General features: G+C 36.8%; 1 protein-coding gene across 1 annotated transcript in view; it reads left to right on the top strand.

The window, feature by feature from the left end:
• The window catches only part of COG5 (component of oligomeric golgi complex 5), a gene marked incomplete at its 5' end in the record, with an annotated part of 196,203 nt that overhangs the window by 134,161 nt on the left and 41,903 nt on the right, over positions 1-20,139 (top strand). The window contains 4 exons of the mRNA XM_082498068.1: positions 8,914-8,995; positions 11,342-11,546; positions 12,703-12,864; positions 14,894-14,993. Coding sequence (XP_082354194.1) covers positions 8,914-8,995; positions 11,342-11,546; positions 12,703-12,864; positions 14,894-14,993 — 549 coding nt within the window. The remainder of the gene's footprint in view (positions 1-8,913; positions 8,996-11,341; positions 11,547-12,702; positions 12,865-14,893; positions 14,994-20,139) is intronic.

Raw genomic sequence — 20,139 nt, 5'->3', positions numbered from 1 at the left:
TTAAGACCTAAGAATTTTTGTTCCTTACAAATTAGTTTTTCTGAGACATCACTTAAGAATTCTAATATTCTAATATGGAAAATGCACAGTCTTAACTTTATTTTCTAGTTAAGAAGGTTATATTTTTGAAAAAAACCCAGGTTTTGTTTCTTTTGCCAGCTGCATGAAGAGACCTTTTTAAAATGTTGCACTACGGCTGGAAGTCTAGAAACTATTACATCTTGGGTATAAACTGATCAACTCAGTGTAATGAAATTCTATGCCCTGCAGTAAAACAACAAAATCAAGGTCATTTTTAAAATCATGGTGTCATTTATTGACATCTGTTCACCCGCAATGGATAATGTAGACAACATTAGAAATTTAAATGCACTGTTCTTTTTAAAAATTTAATCTTGACTACTTTGAGAAGATAGAAAAGGTCTATTGAAAACACATTCAGAATTTGTCTGTTTCTTTACTGATTAATTGCACTACTGAGGATGATGGCTTTTTGTTCACAGTCTAACATTTGGCAATTATGTTGCTATAGAAATAGTGCAAATAGATTTCCTTATTTCTGTCCCATAAGATCTTGCCATACAAAATTGTTAAATCATTTGCATTGTTGCTTTATTGGAGGAAAAAATATTTAGGCTGTCCTTTAAATGTCTTCTGTTTTTAGAGCAACATTCTCAAGTCCTGTATTTCTTTATGGCGGAGCCTTTGATTACAGATAGAAAACACTGTATGTATTAGTATGCAAAGCCTGATTTCAGGAGCCTGCAGCAACTAGCTGCATAGTAATATTCACTATATTGTTTTACATTTCAAAGAGGCTTCACAATAAAGATGTTTTTCGCATTCTACTCAAAGTATCAAAATTTCTACAGGGAAAAATAAGTTGGAAGTGATTGTCATGAAGTGGGAGCCAGTTTAGAATCAGTGGGTCAGATTTATTATTTGAATGTTAGAATAGCTATTTTAGACACACACACAAATATGATAATTCACAGATGGGAAATTATACTCATTAAGTTCTAAATTTACAGTGTGGAGGAAATAGAGACATTTTTAAAAATAAATATATGTCTTTTCAGCATCTTCTTGCATTCTTGTCTAATACGGAATAAGGGGGGTACTTGAATTTAGATTTAATGTCAGATACTAAATACTTATATTAAGAACAGAGCTCAAGAGATTTCATTTCAGTAATAGCAAAGTTAATTGGTAGTTTGGTATGTTTTTTAAAAATGAGGTAAGCTGATCTGGTTTTAAGTTTGAGGAGACTTTAAATCAGTTTTCCAGGCTGCAGCATTAATATTATTGTAGAGTGACAGTGAATACAGATCTTCAAATATCTTATGGTACTGGTTGTTCTGTGGTTTGTTAACTTACTAGTAGCTATTAGCGAAAGAGGGTTATACTTTTTGAACTGTGAAATCAAGTCACTTTCATGTGAGAAAGTGGGAAGGGTTTTAGCACGTGGATTCTGCCAGCCTGTAGTTTCTTCCATCAAAGATAATCTTGTAATCCTGTAAATAGGCAACATTAATCTAAATTTCGAATCTATAACCTGAGTAATAATGTCGCTTCACACTATTAACAAGTCTGCATACATGCTGAAATACAATACACTAAAGATAAAGACTACTGAAAAAAAGAATTTTTAATATGCAAGTATAAATGTTTTTTCCCCCGTTCTTTCCATACCAAAAAAGAGTACTGATCTGAATCCTTTCCTTACCACCAGCCATTGCATAGAAAATAGTTGAATCTGCAGTTTCTCTCAGTTGCACTGTGTGCTGTAACAGCCCCCTTTTTGAAGTTCTGAAACTCAGCTTTTTATGAACATAGGGCTGCTCGTGAATGGCCCAGCTGAATGGCCAGGCCCAAAGGATGGTGATCATTGGCACAAAGTCTAGCTGGGACCCAGTAACCAGTGGTGTACCCCAGGGGTCCAATCCCATTTAACACCTTCATTAATGATAGAGGTGATGAGGCAGAGTGTGCCCTCAGCAAGTTTGCTGATGACACAAAACTGGGAGGAGCACCTGATGCTCCAGAGGGTCGTGCTGCCGTCCAGAGGGACCTCAACAGGCTGGAGAAATGGGCTGACAGGAACCTCATGAAGTTCAGCAAGAAGTGCAAAGCCCTTCACCTGGGAAGGGACAACTCCAAGCACCAGTGCATGCTGAGGGCCACACAGCTGGAAACCAGCTTGGCAGAAACAGACCTGGGGGTCCGGTGGCCACCAAGTTGAACAAAAGCCAGCAATGTGCTCTTGCAGCAAAGGTGGCAAATAGTGTCCTCAGCTGCATTAGGCAAAGTATTGCCAACAGATTAAGGAGCTGATCCTTCCCTTCATTCACCACCAGTGAGGCATGGAATACTGTGTTGAGTTCTGGGCTCCCCAGTACAAGAGAGATGTGGACACACAATGGAGAGAGTCCAATGACAGGAGGGCCACACAGATGAAGGGACTGGAGCATCTTTCCTCTGAGGAAAGGCTGAGAGCTGGGACTGTTCAGGCTGGAGAAGAGAAGGCTGAGGGGGATTTCATCAATGTATATAAATACCTGAAGGGAGAGTGCAAAGAGGACGGAGCCAGGCTCACTCCAGTGGTGCCCAGTGATGGGACCAGAGGCAACAGGCACAAACTGAAACACAGAAGGTTCCCTCTGGACATCAGGAAACACTTTTTCACTGTGAGGGTGACCGAGCACCGGCACAGGCTGCCCAGGGAGGTTGTGAAGTCTCCATCCTTGGAGGACTACAAAAGCCACCTGGACAGAGTCCTGGGCAGCCTGGTCTAGGTGGCCTTGCTTAAGCAGGGAGTTGGACCAGGTGACCTCCAGTCATCCCTTCCAACCTCAACCATTCTGTGACTCTGTTGAGTTGCAGCTTAAAATATCTGCCTAAAAGACTGGTCAGCTGCTTTGAATTTGGCATCTACTAAATGTAGACCTTTTCTGCCCTAGACTAGCAAAAGTGTTAAACTTTTGCCATTAGAATATTAACTTTTCACACTTATTATACTTGTATTATTGGGGAAAGACTCAATTGTATTAGTTTACAACAGAGAGCAGCGTGAACTAGCACTGTCCAAATGTATCCTGGTACTGTTATTATGCAGTATTATCATGGAATCATAGAATCATAGAGTGGTTTAGGTTGGTTTCCTTGAATTATCGTGCATTGTTAATAGTTTTATCTAAACCCCCATCTATTGTGGGGAATTTGCACAATATTACTGTCTGTGCAGAGTATTGACAATAGTAACTTCATAGGAATAGTTGAAACTAAATAGTCATACAAGGGGAACACATTTTTTGCTGATTGTTGATTATGGCCCTGATTCAGCAAAGCACTTAAGCACACTCTTAATTTCGCATAAATAAGGTATACCGTGGAAGTCAAGAAGACTGCCTGCATCTATTATTCTAAGAAGGGTAAACTTTGTTGAATTATGGCTTACACCAATGATCTTTGTCCAGTTCATGTACACAGTAAAGTGAGCCCTACTGTAGAGAAAATTCATTGCCATTTGTGGTCTAGCCTGCCGGACATATTTTGTCTGATTTATGTGTGTAATTTCCATGAGCAAGTAATTCCTATGTGAATAGTATGTATGACTGAGTACCAAATTTTTGAACAGTATAAAAAAGGGGTAAAATTCTAGTGAATGGGCCAGACTGGTATCTGATTGTTGTGTTTTTCTGTTTTACTCTACACAGATGCGAGTGGCTTCTCTAGCAATAACATTTTCAAAAGTAGCTAAGTGCTTGTGGTCCATATGTGTTTCAAAAGCATCTTTCTATTCCCCTGGTTCTGGCCAGCTCTCCAGCAGGTCAGAACAGCAGAGGGTTGCCCTAGTTTATGTTACTGAGCTGTTGTTCAGTTCATTTCTGACAGCAACGAATGGACAAGAGGAAGATGGACGTAAGCTGTCTTGCACTGCCCCAGGAGTTGCATAGGAGCTACTACATCATCGAAGTGGTTGCTCAGCTGTATCAGTTCTGGGGAAAAAACTTGTCACTGGGTGCAGTGGCAATATTTTTAATTCCCAGTTTGTGTTGGTAGATTATTTGTTTATGTAAGTGTAGTTTAGGTATAGGAGTATTTTCACAGCAGATTTTCATGAAAAAATAGTCAGTTCTGTGGTCGGTCTTAACCTCCCAACCTTTTTGTAATAGTGCAAAGTATGATTTATGTGCAGATTTTCTCCGCTGTGAGATCAAAATAAAGCTGCAAACAGATAGTACCATCACTTCAGAAATTCTTAGTTAAATGGATGTGATTTTGGGGGGAAATCCTGTTTTGCCATTACAGTCCTACAGTTGCAATTAATATTCATTGATTTAAATCAGTTGTATTCTATAATGAGAAAACCATGTGTATGTTGACCTGAATCTTGCCTGTCCTGAGTTTTAGATACCATCAATTACAGTTAAGATTCTTCTGTTGAAGAAAGAACGTATTGCATGAAAAGGGGAAGGAGCACTCTATTATTTGCTAAAGTGTAATAATTTCCTTCTGAGAGACTTTAAACGATGTATGGATGTTTTATGTAGGATTTCTATATACGCAATATGCACCTGAAACTGTTTTGCTCCAGATAACAGTGATGCAGCCAGACCTCTTAACTTCCAAAGGTTTATGTGTTCTCTACGTTATTAAACACATAGACTGATGGGGGGGGGAATATGACAGAATGGTGACCTTTTTCCAGAGTTGTTGGTTATGGAATAGGAAGTTGTTGGAAAATGATTGCCACAGAGCTGAAAAGATAATCGGATGCAGTTCATTACTCATCTTGTCAGCTGCTCCTGCTACAAGGGATTGTATCACAAGATGTTAATCTGCTTGTGACTAGATTTCAAAGCAAGCATTTTTATTTTGGAGAGGGTGTAAGTAATTTAACATCTTTCAATTTTATTTCATTTTCAGAAGCAAGGCAAATGGAAAACTCCCAATTTAAAGTCTCAGAATATTAATTGGTAAAAATATTAGTACATCTTTGTGGGTTCAGTTACAAAAATATGATGCTATGCTGCAAAAAGCTATTTAATTGCAGAAGTTGTTCTTTTTAAGCTAATGATGGGGTTGTGTATTCCTTGAATAGTGGAAGTTAGTCTGCTAGCACACTTGAGTGTTTACTGCAAGACAAGTATAGGCACAAGACAGATTTGCACCAAAAAGAATCCCTTCTACACTACCCGATGCTCCCATACATTGCCTACCAGTGAGGATATTTGGTGGGAGCGTAGAGGAGGACCAAATTCATTACTTACACTCTACAGATGGGAAGATGACAGGAATGCAATTTTAGCTAAATGACATTTTCTGAAAGTGAAAGGCCCAAAAGAGCAGTTTCTTCCTGATACTGTGCGATGTTGCTCACAGTGCTATATGAAGCATAGGGGAAGGCTTATAAACTTTCCATTACAATAAGATGAGCCAGTAGATTTGTGGTGTACATTTCAGGTAAGCAGTACTGCTGTTTCCTCTTCCACCTTCATCCTGCCTGTTGTCTTAAGTCCTTGAAGAAGTTGTCCAGTACAAGGAGGGGGACATTCCTTTAATATACTGCTAAGCTGGAAAAACACACTCCTTTTGCTACCCTTTTTTATGTCTTTTTCTAGTATTGATTATTGTCAAATGGAATTGTGCGTTATATTTTAAATAATTAAATTATAATTTTGTTTCTGATCTACAGGCACAGATTTAATCTCTATTAGAATATATTATTTTAAAAATAAGCAGTGAGATACTTAAAAGTACTTAAGAAAATAATATATTGAGTTAATGTGTAAGCAAAAGAAATTACAGGTTTAAACAAAATAAATAAATGGTTTCTGGATGCTCATGGTTGCATATGGCACTTTTTACTCCAGCAGGAATATCTAATGCTAATGCCTTGCTGTATTCCAATTTTGGTAGCTACAGTCCACCCACTTAAATACCCCCTGGTGTATGCGTAGGCAACAGTATTCTCTAATTCCTGCCACAAACTCTTACATGGTCTTTTGTGTGCTATTAATCAGCAGCTATTTTTCACCTCCAGAGTGACTGCATCTCAACGCTGGACTAAGTGAAATATTGTATCTTGCATTATAGAAGCAACCAGTAATGACTCCTTAGATTGTGGTTTTAGTTGTTCCAAAACCAGGGCATTAATCATTTTTTCCCCTAAACATTTTTGACTGAGTAGTTAAACAGTATGAAATGTTATTTGAATTTTCCATGTAGTTTTCCCCCTCTGTTTCTCCTTATACATAGCTGAGTTGGTTAGCTGAGACGTGAGGGCCTACTTCACTACAAAGTTCTGATACAGTTAATGAACACCATTTGCCCAGGTCAGAAGACACAAGCTAATGGGCAGAGGCTTAATTGGTACAGCTGTGGCTGCTATGTAAATGGTTATATGAGCACATATGTATATATGTCTGACTTCATATCATATATGTGTATATATTGAGGTACATACAAAAGTTATATTTTCTCACAAGAACATTAAATGTCATCACGTGTATGTTTCTGTTATTTGTCACCACGCTGAATCTGACAATTAAGATAGAAATGTTGATGTGGAAAGACTACATGCAAGTTTGTTTACAAGACCCTTTAATCATTGCATTTTCTGCTGAGACTGTGGCAGAGGTGTAGGTGATGATAACTGTAATGAAAAAAAAGTTGTTTGAAAGTGCTCTGTAAGTATTTTTCCACCTCCATTAGATTATTTAGAAATTGAATTGAGTTACCATGCTGAATAGGCAAACATTGTTCCAGGTTGGGATAGAGAATATGAAAGCTAATTAATTTAGTCTATAGTTGATGTGAAAGGCCATTTGTTTTATAGTAATTTTCATGTTTTAAATGTGAAACTGTGAAATGAAGAACTGAGTAATTTCACATTTATGCTACAATAATAAATTTACAAAAAACCCGAAGATATTTTATGGAGTGCGCCTTCTGAATCATTGTCTAATATTATAATTTTACTTTGCCCATTTGTGAAAATCAAGTACAATTTTACAGAAAATACATTCATAGCTATAAGTTACTTCAGTTTGTAAATCCGTCAGTGTCCTCAAGCAGTCAAACATGAGATTCCATCATCCCAGTTTTAGTTTTCTGTGTTAAGTCTCATACATTTTACGAGTCCCAACAGCATAAAAGATGTTCTCTCTCAATTCTTAACACGTGACCCATAAATTTTTTCTTTCCTTGAATATCTTTAGAGAGAAGGAGTAGGGTTGGATTAATTCCTCATCTAATCTCAGAATATGTGAAAGCATTCTATCTGAAAATCCTGTGGTTTTTTTGTTTTGTTTTGTTGTTGTTGTTTGTTTGGTTTTTTAATTTTTAGATGTCTCAGTCTACCTTTCACTGATTTTCAGGTTTTATATCAATACTTTAAGATGAAAGTTTTGGAACTGAAACTTAAGCTTGAACTGGCAGTCTTTCAATGACCAGATCTTCAAGTGGGATGCAGTGGTACCGTGTTAATGGATGACATTCTAAACACCTTCATTGCTTTGCATGTTATTACCCATGCAAGTGAATAGAGTGCATTCTTTCTTCCTTTGTCATCTTAAGTAGTAATTCAGTTTGGAGTAGCTGGACTTCTATATTTGATAGCTAATCTCTTCCTTTTTGGGGTGCTGGGCAGTACAAAAGTTGAACTGACACTTTAAAAGGGCTTGTGTTATTAACAAGAATTAGAGTTGTTTGGGTTTTGGCTGTTGGGGTTTTTTGTTTGTTTGTTTGTTTGTTTGTTTGTTTTAATTTTTCTCCTAGTGAATTCACTGGCAGTGCCAAAAGGAAATTGAGAAAATGCATCCCTCTGACAGCGATTTCAGCATTGAGCCCTTTGCTTAACCCCATCTTTAGCTGTGAATGTTGTGCTTTGATTTAAAACCTTGAATGTTTTGGAAGGAGTCAGGACAGAAAGAGCCAAGTGCCAGCATAAGATCCTTAGAATTGCTGATGTTTGTCATGACTGCTGGCTGTTTCACTTTTTCATTATGAGCAATTTTTGCTGATTATTCTTAGTATAGTGATTTGGTCAAACTTGTTAATTTATACAGGAGGGTCAATATGTTACCTGTATACCCTGCAATGAAGAAATTCATTCTGTCCGGAGTGAGCTTCCCCTTCCCATGGAAACACTGGACAACCTTCCAACTGGTGGGCAGGACAGGATATCCATCGTCATCTCTTATAATTTTTTCTACCTCAAACACACAGACAGGAAGAAAGCAAAACAGAGAAAACAAAATCATGCTTTAATGCTTAGGCGTGAGTGCAAGATGTTGGAGGGAGTAAGGAAACAGCCTGTTATTTCTCCTACATCCATTTTGCAAGAATATGCTCCCTTGTTTCCACTTCTGACAGCAAGCCCTGGTGACACAAGGTGGTGAAGAGTCAGTTGTGAGGTTCACTGTATTTTCATGTGTTTTATGTTTTTAGAAACAGGAAACTGTTCTGTGTGAAGCAGAGCAGCCTGCACTGGTTTTGGTCCCCGGCTGGTGTTTGCAAGCATGTTGTAATGGCAGTAACAATAATTGCTGTGATGTAGTCAGCATGAGAACCCCCATGGAATGAGAAGGTCACTGCAATGCAAAGAGGTTTTCTAACACAGCTCCTGAGGTGTACTGCTTTGGTCTGCACTCATGTCCCTCGAGAGCTGGGAGCATTTCTCTCAGACTTGAAGGAAAATATTCCGTTTGAGAGAAGACTGAAGCTTTTATTTTTGTTTTCTCCAATATTTTTTCTAGCTTTAAACTGGAGGAAAACTTCTCAGATTTCATTTACTTAGTTTTTATTTTCAGTGAGGGTAGAACAGCTTTCACTGGGAGCATTTGCATTTAAGATTCTTTGAAAAGAGTACGTTTTGAAACTTGTATTTCTTTTGTCCCCTGCTATCAGGATGGCCAGTCTGATATTTTGTACAAGTTTTGGACTGCAGTAACTCAGACACTTTCCTCTCATTTTCAGTCAGCAACAGACTGTAAGTATTCAGTATAAATTATTTGTAATGCGTTCTGTAGTTATTTCGAATCTCTCATTTCAATAAGCCCTTCGCTCATTATCTCCTCTACTAGAACTAAAGCAGTGGTCCAGTCAGTGTGGGGTCTGTGAATTTTAGACTTTTTGGGTTTGTAACCAAACAGGATGACCCTCCAAAATGATGGTTGAATTTTCAAAAAGAAATATTTTCTGCTTCATTAAGTAGTCACTATCTAATAACAAAACTGTATTTTTGCAACTGCATTTTGAGGTAAAAATGTTTGCAATAGTATAATATACTTTCCAAAGTGAATGGGTTTGCCAAATTCAAAAATAGTATTTTGATTTTAAAGAGCAGTTCTTCACAGTCTTTTCTTGTAAAACACTGATCAGTTGTAAAAATCTGATTTTAGTTATTTTTGGATACCTTTATAAATAGGAATTGAGTTTCTTCAAAGTTACATCTTGTCTAAATATAAGCAAATGGCTGGTGTTCTGACTATACACAATATTCTGTACATATGTAATAAATAAATAGCAGATACAATCAGGAATATTAAATAAAAATCATGTATAAACGTAAGACAGTACTATTGCTGATGCATGTTAATGCAGCATGCAGTTCGATCACAAACCCAGATGAGTTCAGTGCTTTCCTAAATATCTCTCATGTTTGTACATGGTGTGTAAAGTTAATGTTTTGCACATACAAATGAAGTGCATAAGATGTACATGTATCTTTGTGATCTCAGCTATTGCGTTGGCCCTTCAGAATTTGGTCCTTCCAGGCTTTATAGCAGCAATATAAATTTGAGGAACTAGCTGGTTGATTCATGTTGAGTGGTTGCTAAGTAACTGGATGATCCCAAAAGAAAATATATTCATCTTGTGTTAAAACATATTAATTTTACTGTTTGCCTAAAGCATTACTTTAACAACAGTATGTACATACCCGGAATCTCATATGTTCAAACTGAACATGTGCTACCTGTTTTCAGCACTCAGTATTAAAATTGTAAAATTGTGACAACAGTTAATGGGATCAATCAACATTTCAGAAGTAAAGGAACTCGTGCATTTTGTCAGCAGTACTTTGTCTGACAGCTATGCAAAAATATTTTATTACTTATGATTCTTAATCATGTTTTTTATATAAACGTTTAGAGGGAGTGGTTGGATTTTTGAACTGTGAATGATGTTTGTCTTTGCTACAGCTGAGTTTTGGGGAAACAATGCTTGCAGCGAGTACAGTTTTTAATTTTTTAAGTGACATATCTATATGAGAATGTTCATTTTTAACATATAAAATCTAAATTACTGAATCCACTGACATCAGTCACAGACCTCTGGATCATATAGATCAGAGAAAGACTAGAGAATATCAGAAAAATAGTGTAAAAATAAGAATTCCTGGCAGCTTACAGAGTTTGGTCATAGATCATGATCTGCATTTGTGTGGTTGGGACAGTCTTTATAAACATAGCTTTGTGACCTAAAATAACTCTGTGTTTGATAATAAATGTGAATCCTCCAGCATTCAAAATTAGAATATATTTGAGTTGAAAAGATAGGCTGGGTGAAATGGGACAGATGCCTGGAACCTGAAAAACCTACGAATGAATGGACAGTGTTAATCTCCTAATGTAATGGGAAATCCATAAAGTATGAGTGATGTTAGATCAAGATTAGCATTAGTCGCTAAAGCTGTTGTACATTTGTTTCATTTCCTGTTACTAGCGGCAAGCTTTTCAAGGCTGAAAATAATGCTGATTTTTTCTGCTGGCTTTGTCATTCTTTATTTGACAAGTTTAGGGATTGCATTTTAGGTACCTTGTTTTAAGAAGTGCGTGTAAAAGCATATGCTTCCCTTATCAGATTTCTTAAGAGTTTGATCATAGAAGTTATCTTTGTTTTAAAAGGGTATCTTCAAAATTTGCACAGCCCCACACTTTCCCCCCATCAAATTATTGTTAGAAAATTTGTAGATTTAGAGAGTGCTAATCACACTTTGGATTTAAATGAATCATAATACTAATAGTTAAGTTTGATACCAAGTGTTTCATGACCATGATTAGTATCTTTATCATACAAGATATGTTTTCCATGTCCAGTCTTCCAAATGTAGATTTTACACTGATGCTTTAGAGATGTACCCTTGTCAACTACATTTAAAGTGATAGCACATACCACTTTGAAATTAATTATAAATATTACATTATTAATATTAAAGGTAGGATAACGTTATGTATAATTCATTGGTATAAATGCAAGGATACAGGTTGTTTATATGAATCAAAAAATTAGTTTGAACTTAGCAATGCATAATGCTTACTGCTTTATTTTGCAGCCTCTATGTTTTTGAAACAAGCTTTTGAAGGAGAATACCCTAAATTACTGAGGCTTTATAATGACTTGTGGAAACGCCTTCAACAATATAGCCAAAATATTCAGCGGAATTTTAACACAAGTGGAACTACAGATCTCTTTGCTGAACTACAACAAATGGAGGAAGATATACAGGACATATTCATGCAAAAACCCAAAGATTATGAGTATGTATTATGAACTCTAAGGCAATAAAATGTACAGCTTTGCACCCTGCAAGAAAACGGAATATTTTTAAGAACGTAGTGTTATTCAAATTAGCAGAGCAGGAAGATTTTTAAAGACTATTTTTGCCTCTTATGATTATTGCTTTAATACTATTTTAGAGCTGCAGGATTTTCATTAGGTTGTATAATTAATAGTGTTGGATTGTCTTGTCTTTCTCAAAGTCCCTGGCTTTGGAATTAGTTTTATCTTTTTGTCTCTTGGGGTGAAAAAAATAAGCAGAATGATGAAAATTCAGTTTTATATGTGTTGCCATTACAGCGGTAGCTTTCTTTTAGTGATACCACATCACTGGAGCATGACAAATGCTCAGTTTGTTATGATTCATGTTTTTTATGTTTATACATCATAGAATAAACATGATCTGAGTGGTGGATATCAGAAAGATCAAACTGAAAGAGGCTTATCAAGTCTATTAGAACTTCTAGACTTATGTAAGATAAAATGAATATTTTATGTGAGATTTGTATTGGCTTAAATACGTTCCTGAGCAGTCAGTGGGAGACTTATCATTGACTTCAATGGAACCAAAGTAAAAAGTTCACCAAACTTCTGACAATGAGGTAAAATGTTTGACCAAGCTGCTGCTTACTCATTTTCACAAATAGAAATACTAAAGACTGAAGCTTATTAAGGGTAAATTTAAGATCAGTCTTTCTATTTGAAGCTTTCTATACACATACATAGACTAGGAGATAATTTTATTTTTATATATATTATTGAGTACAAGCTATCTGATAATGAAATATGTGAATACAAAAAGGTCTTTCATTGCAGTTCTGGATATCTTGCTGATACTTTGCAGATATTTTTAGCACTGTTTGTCTCAAGAGCACCTTGAATTAGGGGTTCCATGTAGGTCTTACAGAAAGTGCTAAGAACTGTATTGAACTACAGAGAACGGCTCCCTGTCTAGTTAGTTACATGGTTCAAGTGAAAAGCAAGGTGTTACACACTATTAAAATCTTTTCAAGTGCATATGTTCAAAGAGCAAAAGAAAAACCAGGTTCAATACTGTGAAGTTTGTATGATCTGGAAAGATTCAATGCTATTGTGTATTTTAATTTAAAATGTAGTAATTTTGTCTTATACCAACAGTCCAGAAAAGGCCTTGAAAGATTCACTGCAACAATATGAAGCTGCTTATTTGTCAAAATCCTTATCTCGACTCTTTGACCCCATCAATCTTGTCTTCCCTCCCGGAGGTCGGAATCCTCCTTCTTCTGACGAACTTGACAGCATCATTAAAACTATAGCCAGGTATGCACATATAATACATTGCAAAATGTAATCTTCAACATGTTTTTTTCTCATAAGTTACAATTTTAGAAATGAGACTTCCTTGGCAGTAAGAGGTTGATTACTCTTTAGTTATAAGACTGGTTACTGTAAAAATTAAGTCAGGATTTAGAATAGAATAGAATAGAACAGAATAGAACAGAACAGAACAGAATAGAATATTTCAGTTGGAAGGGACCTTCAACGATTCTCTAGTCCAACTGCCTGACCACTTCAGGGCTGACCAAAAGTTAAAGCATGTTATTAAGGGCATTGTCCAAATACCTCTTAAACACTGACGGGCTCGGGGCATCGACCACCTCTCTAGGAAGCCTGTTCCAGTGTTTGACCACCCTCTTGGTAAAGAAATGCTTCCTAATGTTCAGTCTAAACCTCACCCAGCGCAGCTTTGAGTCATTCCCACATGTCCTATCACTGGATACCAGGGAGAAGAGATCAGCACCTCCATCTCTGCTTCTCCTCGGGAAGCTGTAGAGAGCAATGAGGTCGCCCCTCAGCCGCTTTTTCTCCAAACTAGCCAAGCCCAAAGTCCTTAGCCACTCCTCATAGGACATTCATTCCAGCCCTTTCCCCAGCTTTGTTGCGCTCCTCTGGACACATTCAAGGACCCTCACATCCTTCTCAAATTGTGGGGCCCAGAACTGCACACAGTACTCGAGGTGAGGCCTCACCAACACTGAATACAGCGGGATTATCACCTCTTTGTTATTATTTATAATTTATTTAAAATTTTATTTTTATTATTTATATTATTTATTTTCTGTCTTTTTTTCTGTAATAACTGACATTTTAATTTAAGTTTTACTGTTTAAGTTTATAAAACATCAGGAAGAGAAACTTTACACATATTGTGAATGTCTGATATCTTCATTATTCCGACTCTGTCAAAGGGAAGATGATAGCTGCTTGGCTGCAAGTTTGATAATACCTGATGTAAATATTCTGTTAGACTGAAACAGCAAGATAATAGATAAATACAACTATTCCAGGTAGAATTTGTAAAATGAGTTGCTTAAATTACCAATGGTGTATTTTCCTTCATTAAGGTTTTGGTAAGGACTGCTCTGTTCAATACAGCCTGAAAATGATGGGCAGCATTCGTAGTATGTGTATGTGAGTGTGTGTGTGTAATATTAGATACTGACACTGTATTTGGAACTGGAAGTTACAGATGCTCAGAACACGCCTAATGGTGTCATTATTGATGTTATTTTGCTCCTTGCAGAGTAGAAGGGAAAACAACATGGACGTTATGAAATTTCAGCTGAGTTTTCCAGAGTGACCTATAGCTAATGATGTTTGGGGCCCTGCAGAGTTCTTGGAGAAGGTTATTCCCATGTCAGGATTCCTAGTGTGTCTCCATTTCTTGGGAGAGGTTAATCTCATCACTAGCAGTATGATGGTCCTTGTGCTTATCTGTTTTCTGTAGAGCATTAGTGAGTGCAGCTCCAGCCTATGGAGATCTGGGGGTTTCCATGAACAAGAAATACTGGAAGTGACTTAGAAGTCTTTTCCTTCTTTCGTTTGTTCCCTGTCATTCCTTTGGGGCCTCTGTTACTATGAAGGATTGCCTAAAACACAGCTTATTAGTTGTATCAAGCTAAAGCTTCCCCTGGGTATTTCTGCACAGCTCATGTAATCCCAGAGTTGAATGACTGTGTATTCACCTGTAATGTTTGAAGGCTGCTGCCAAAACTTGAATGTAGTTAATTGCAGTCAATATTTTTGAATGGCTTACTAATAGTGATTTCATACTGAAGTGTCATTCCTAAACTTTGCTCATTTTTACTAGAATAGGAACACTGCACATAAAATTCCCAAATGACTTGTTAAATTGTAAACTGAATTACAGTGCTTAGAAAGACTTGGTTGTATGTGTTACTCTCTCTAAATTGACATGCCACGTAACTACTTATTCATAGTTAATTCTTTGTCAATTAAATACAGTGCTGTTTAGTTTTTAATTAAGATTTGTAATCTTTGCTTCCAGTGAGCTAAATGTGGCTGCTGTTGATCCAGACCTGAGTTTAGCTGTGGCAAAAAATGTGGCAAAGACCATTCAGCTCTACGGTGTAAAGTCTGAGCAGCTTGTAAGTAATTTTAAATATCTAGAAACTTAAGTTTTTCTACATACAATGTTCTGTTTGTACATTTACAACATAACAGTAAAGCAGTCTAGAAAGACAAAACCGTCCAACTGGTTTTCCATTGTATTTGGAAGCATTTTCAGTTAAATTTTAATATTTACCAACATTTGATATTGCATCAGTTACATGATACATCGTCTTTATAGTATTAAAATTTGGAGTATTCAAATATATTTTTTCACTATTTGCAACAAAAGTTGGGCATTTTTTCCATATATTTATTATTTGCCGTATATTTAACCGACCCTTGATTTGTTTGCATTTGTCAAATGCTTCCAGTCATCTGCCATGCGCTGTTATCTAGCATTAAAGTCAATAGAGGAAGGGTCCCAAAAGTCTTATCCTTTGGGTAAGGATCCAAAAAAAGCCAATGGATAGTACAGTGAAAGTCATCATTATACAAAAAAATAATTTTTAAGGTAAACCATTTTCTTGTGAAGTCTGTTGCTGAAATTTTAATGCTTTTCTTATGAAGAGATGAAAATTAATTTTTGCAATACATGGACCCACAAGAAATGACTGACTACTTGTATTTGTAAACGAGATTTTCACTTAAACAACATTAATTCTGAAAGCAAACTGAGACTGGTGACATTCATTTACTGTATGGTTCATTTAAAGAGAGATACTTGCTAACATTTTTTTGTAACAATTGTCTAAAAGCATTGCAGCAATTAAGTTAGTATGGATTCTGTTTACCTTTTAGACACCTGCTGTCTCTGAATAGCTTTAAAAAAAATTTGAAATTCAATAACACATATCTTGTTTACCATGTCTGTTGTTGTATTGGAAGTTTGCAAACTACTGTATAGAAGAGGAAGGTAGGTGAACCAGTCATGAAGACCATAAAGAATATTTTAAATTTTAAAGTAAAAATATGTGTTTACATTATTTTGCTATATATTTAGAGCATAGTTCTTAAGCTGGGTCTTCATTTAAAGACACTGAATCATGGCTTCATAATTTCAGAGTGAAATATGCTCATGAAAGAAATCAGGATTTTTAGTAGGTTGCGAGAGTCATCATGAGTAAAAAATATTACACTTGTGTCTATTTTTCATGGAGTGTAGTGTCAAATAGTGGCATTCAACTGGAAAAAAAGGACATTTCAGCTGTAACTATGAAAGCACCAGTGTCTGTTGTGCTCATCATTTCTGTCAGAGTTTGCATCTGGCCAGTGGCTTGTTCGAAAGCGTCATTTTGTGATCAGCCAGCTGGCAAATTCTTAAGAAACCCTGAAAAAAAGAATATATAGAAATAAGATCACATGGATATGATTTGTGGTTTTGCATTAGCTGACCTTAAACTAAAGGAATGCAGGAGCAAAGAGTGAGTCTGAGCTCTTGAACTTCTTGAATTTGGCAACTGAAAATAAAACCTAAAACTTTGAAAGTGACAGGATTAGCCAAACTGGCAGAGTTAACATGAACTTCCTACAAGAATATACCTGCAAATTGTAAAAAAAATCAATGTAGCACAGCTACTTTTTTTTTACATTTTTTTCTTTCTTTAATGATACACATGCTACAAAATTTAAAATTGGAAGAGCTCAACACAGTTGCCAAGGCATAAGTGTATAGTGCAGTCTTTAAAGTGCTAAAATACCATGCCTAGCCTCCAGCTGCCTCTCCACAAGGGCACTGCTCTCCCACTTGTCCTGTGCCATGCTTGCCAGCCCTGTGGATATAATCTAGAACATCTTAACTTTTTTTTGTACCTATTTTTGGGCAGACAGATTGAGCCTGAAGTGTGTACCATGTGTAGAACAGGAGCTATGTCAGACAGCACTGTTTCATTATGTTTTAGTGGTGTAGCCAAGAATGCGATCTTCATTCAGTCGTGCAATCCAGTCTCCAATGAGAGCTTTGTAAAACTGAGAAGGGTGACCATGTAACATTTCTGCTCAGATGCTTCATTTCTGGTAGCGACAGTAGAGCAGTGCTAAACATGAACATTTCCTGGAGGAATTCACAATTGAGTTCTCCTCCAAATTAAAAGTAAAAGAATCTCAGAATTCTCAGTGAAGGAAGACTGGGGAGGGGGCTTTTAAGAGTCATTATAAAATTATTTTTTTTAATGTTGTAATATTGCAGGTAGATTTGAATGGTGAAAAACTGAAATGTGCAGTTCTAAAAATGTTGAGACATTCTGATGTCAGGGTTTGTATTTATTCCGTTTCACAAAAAAAAAAGGAGTTGCAGTTCACTAAGACTTCATAGCTGTTTCTCCAGTTAGCTTTAGATAGGACAAATAACAAGAATGTTATTCAAGACTCAAATATTTTACCTTTGAGTAAAAGCAGCATCTAGCAATCTGTACATATGGTACTAAAGCAAAAACAAGTAAGAAAAAATGGCTTCTTCCTGTGAATCCAAAATGTTTGTTTGTGTTACTTGTGACTTTGTACACTGCTGGCTTTTGATTTTCAGCTTTCCCCGCCCCAAGAACTAGCTGTTGCTGTGCCTGAGACCTATTCTTGTATTAACCAGTTCAAATGATTTCAGAGAAGATATAAATAACGCTCTGTGAGCAGTAGGTAGACAGATTCTACTGTTGGGTGAATCTTTAGCTAACCCCTTGCTGATGCTTCATGTGGTTGGTGTATGCCATGAAGCGTTCAGAATTATTGTCCTAATTTCACTCAGTGTAATTGCAGATGTTCTTACTCTACAGAGTTTGAAAGGATAATTATACACTGCACTAAATTTAAAAAAATATTTCTGTTAATTTAAGAGTATTATCTTTCAACTTCGCCACCCATCCTGTGTTTTGTTAGGTGATGCTGTGGAAGGGTGCTTGGTATTCTCTCTGTTGTTATTATTATTTTGTTTCTTCTTATTCACGTTTTGCCTAAATCATGCAGCCCACACATCTTCATAATGATTACAGACACCGCGAGATTTCTGTTTAGTCACCATTTCTACATCCTTCTCATTCCAAATTGGAAGAGAGATTAACAAATCTGATCGTTGTGTTTGTGATAAGAGCAAAATTTTCCTCTTCTGCACTTGCATGTTCTAACCCATTATTTGCTTTTTAACATAATGGCTGCTTACTGAGCCAGATTTTGTTCACTAGCCACTTTTTCATACAAGTGAGGTAGCCCAGATGAAAAAGAACACTAACTTTTCTCCTTGATTTAAGAGTTTTCTGGAGGGGTCATCCATTCCCACCTGCAAATACCTTAAGTTACCCGTCTTGATTGACACACATAACATGTTGTGCTCTTGTTTAGCTGGCCCCATAAAATCAGCTCTTTCATTGAATGATAACAATAAATACAGTGGAGGGAAGATATTCCTCAGGAACCAGTAAGTTGCATTTCCTGAAAACAAAAAGTTTAGTAATTTTGGGTTTTCTTGAGAATCCACGCTGCTTAACAAAAGATAGGAGCTCACAAACCTGCCTTATAGGGAAATTTTCACCCATTTTTATAACTGGTAGTTGAGAAGAGGTGTAAAACAGAGCTTATATCTCACCAACATCTCCATTAGATGCCTTTGACATGGCAGCAGCAATTGCACGGTGGGATCTTCTAGTGCAGTGGTCTTTAAAATTTTTGGTCATGCATCCCTATCAGTAAAAGTTTTTTGAGCATGCCCCTCCATTACATGTATATTTATTTATTTATAAATTATATACATGTACTATTGAAGTCCTGATATTTTCTTTGCGCACCCCAAAGGATTGTCTTGCGTAACCCCTGTGGTGCACACACCCCACTTTGAAGACTACTGCTCTAGGGTAATACTCTGCAGTAATCTTCCATAATAAGAAGTGAACAGATTTTGGCTGTCCATTTTTGGAAAAGATGCCTGAGGGATTTCAGAAGTATTTTAAATTCATGTTTGATTTTTGTTCATATGCTACTTTAAATCAAATTTCTCATTTATGTATCTGAGAATGAAAATTCTAGTAACCTGTTGATTGGAAGTGAGACAAAACTGTATTTCCCCAATTTATTACCTGCAATTTTGTCATTTACTTAGCTGAAGCTCATTTACTGAGGAGAGGCTGAAAGAGCTGGGGCTGTTCAGCCTGGAGAAGAGAAGACTCCGGGGAGATCTTATTGCGGCCTTCCAGTACCTAAAGGGGGCCTCCAGGAGAGCTGGGGAAGGACTTTTTACTAGGGCATGTAGCGATTGGACGAGGGGGAACGGCTTTAAACTAGAAAAGGGCAGGTTCAGATTAAACATTAGGAAGAAGTTTTTCACTGTGAGGGTGGTAAGGCACTGGAACAGGTTGCCCAGAGAGGTTGTTGAGGCCCCATCCCTGGAGATGTTCAAGGCCAGGCTGGACGTGGCCTTGGGCAACTCGGTCTAGTGAGAGGTGTCCCTGCCTATGGCAGGGGGGTTGGAACTCGATGATCTTCAAGGTCCTTTCCAATCCATACCATTCTATGATTCTATGAATTTTAAATGTACTTGAAATATTGTAATTTCTCTCATAATTAAAAATCTCCTTTTTGCCACTTTGCAGTCACTATGTTTTGGTTTGCCTATGGATAGAGCTATTTCCCTTACTGATACTTAGAACTGGATGTCCTGTGGAGAGAAGTCATGAAACATTGAAAGTTCAAAGCTCTGAAAGTTTAGAAGAACTAGCAGAAAAATAAATTGCAAGATCCATTGTCCTTATAGAGATTGAAGATGGAAGAGCCCTATTTGATCATCTAGCCTATTCCCTTCCCAGCACAGGCCTATTTCAAACAATATTTATTGTTGTGTTTTTTTGTTGCATTCTTTCTGCTTTTAGAGTGATGATTTTAGTTACCTCATATATTGTGAGTAGAAATGTAAGTACTGTATGTTCTCTTACTTTCATGCTATTTCTGTTCAGCTTGGCGTGTGGGTGTATTGAAATACACTAACACACCCACCAAGTGCACATAGATGAAATGTGTTGTGCTGTGAACATGAAAATGCAGTTGTTTAGAAATGATGCAATTCTCCTACTTTTTGAACCTGGAGACCTCTGGTAGTTTCCTCCCTAGAGTTACAGTCATCCTGTCAGACTATCTTTATTAATTGCAATCAGAGTGCCACAGCAATCCCTCCTGTCTTGTCCTGTGGAGTCTCTGTCTTGCTAC

The sequence above is a fragment of the Vanellus vanellus genome (assembly GCF_965231255.1).
Source record: "Vanellus vanellus genome assembly, chromosome: 1".
NCBI lineage: Eukaryota > Metazoa > Chordata > Aves > Charadriiformes > Charadriidae > Vanellus > Vanellus vanellus.
Note: the sequence above shows the minus strand (reverse complement) of the source record. Positions and strands in the feature narration are given on the sequence as shown.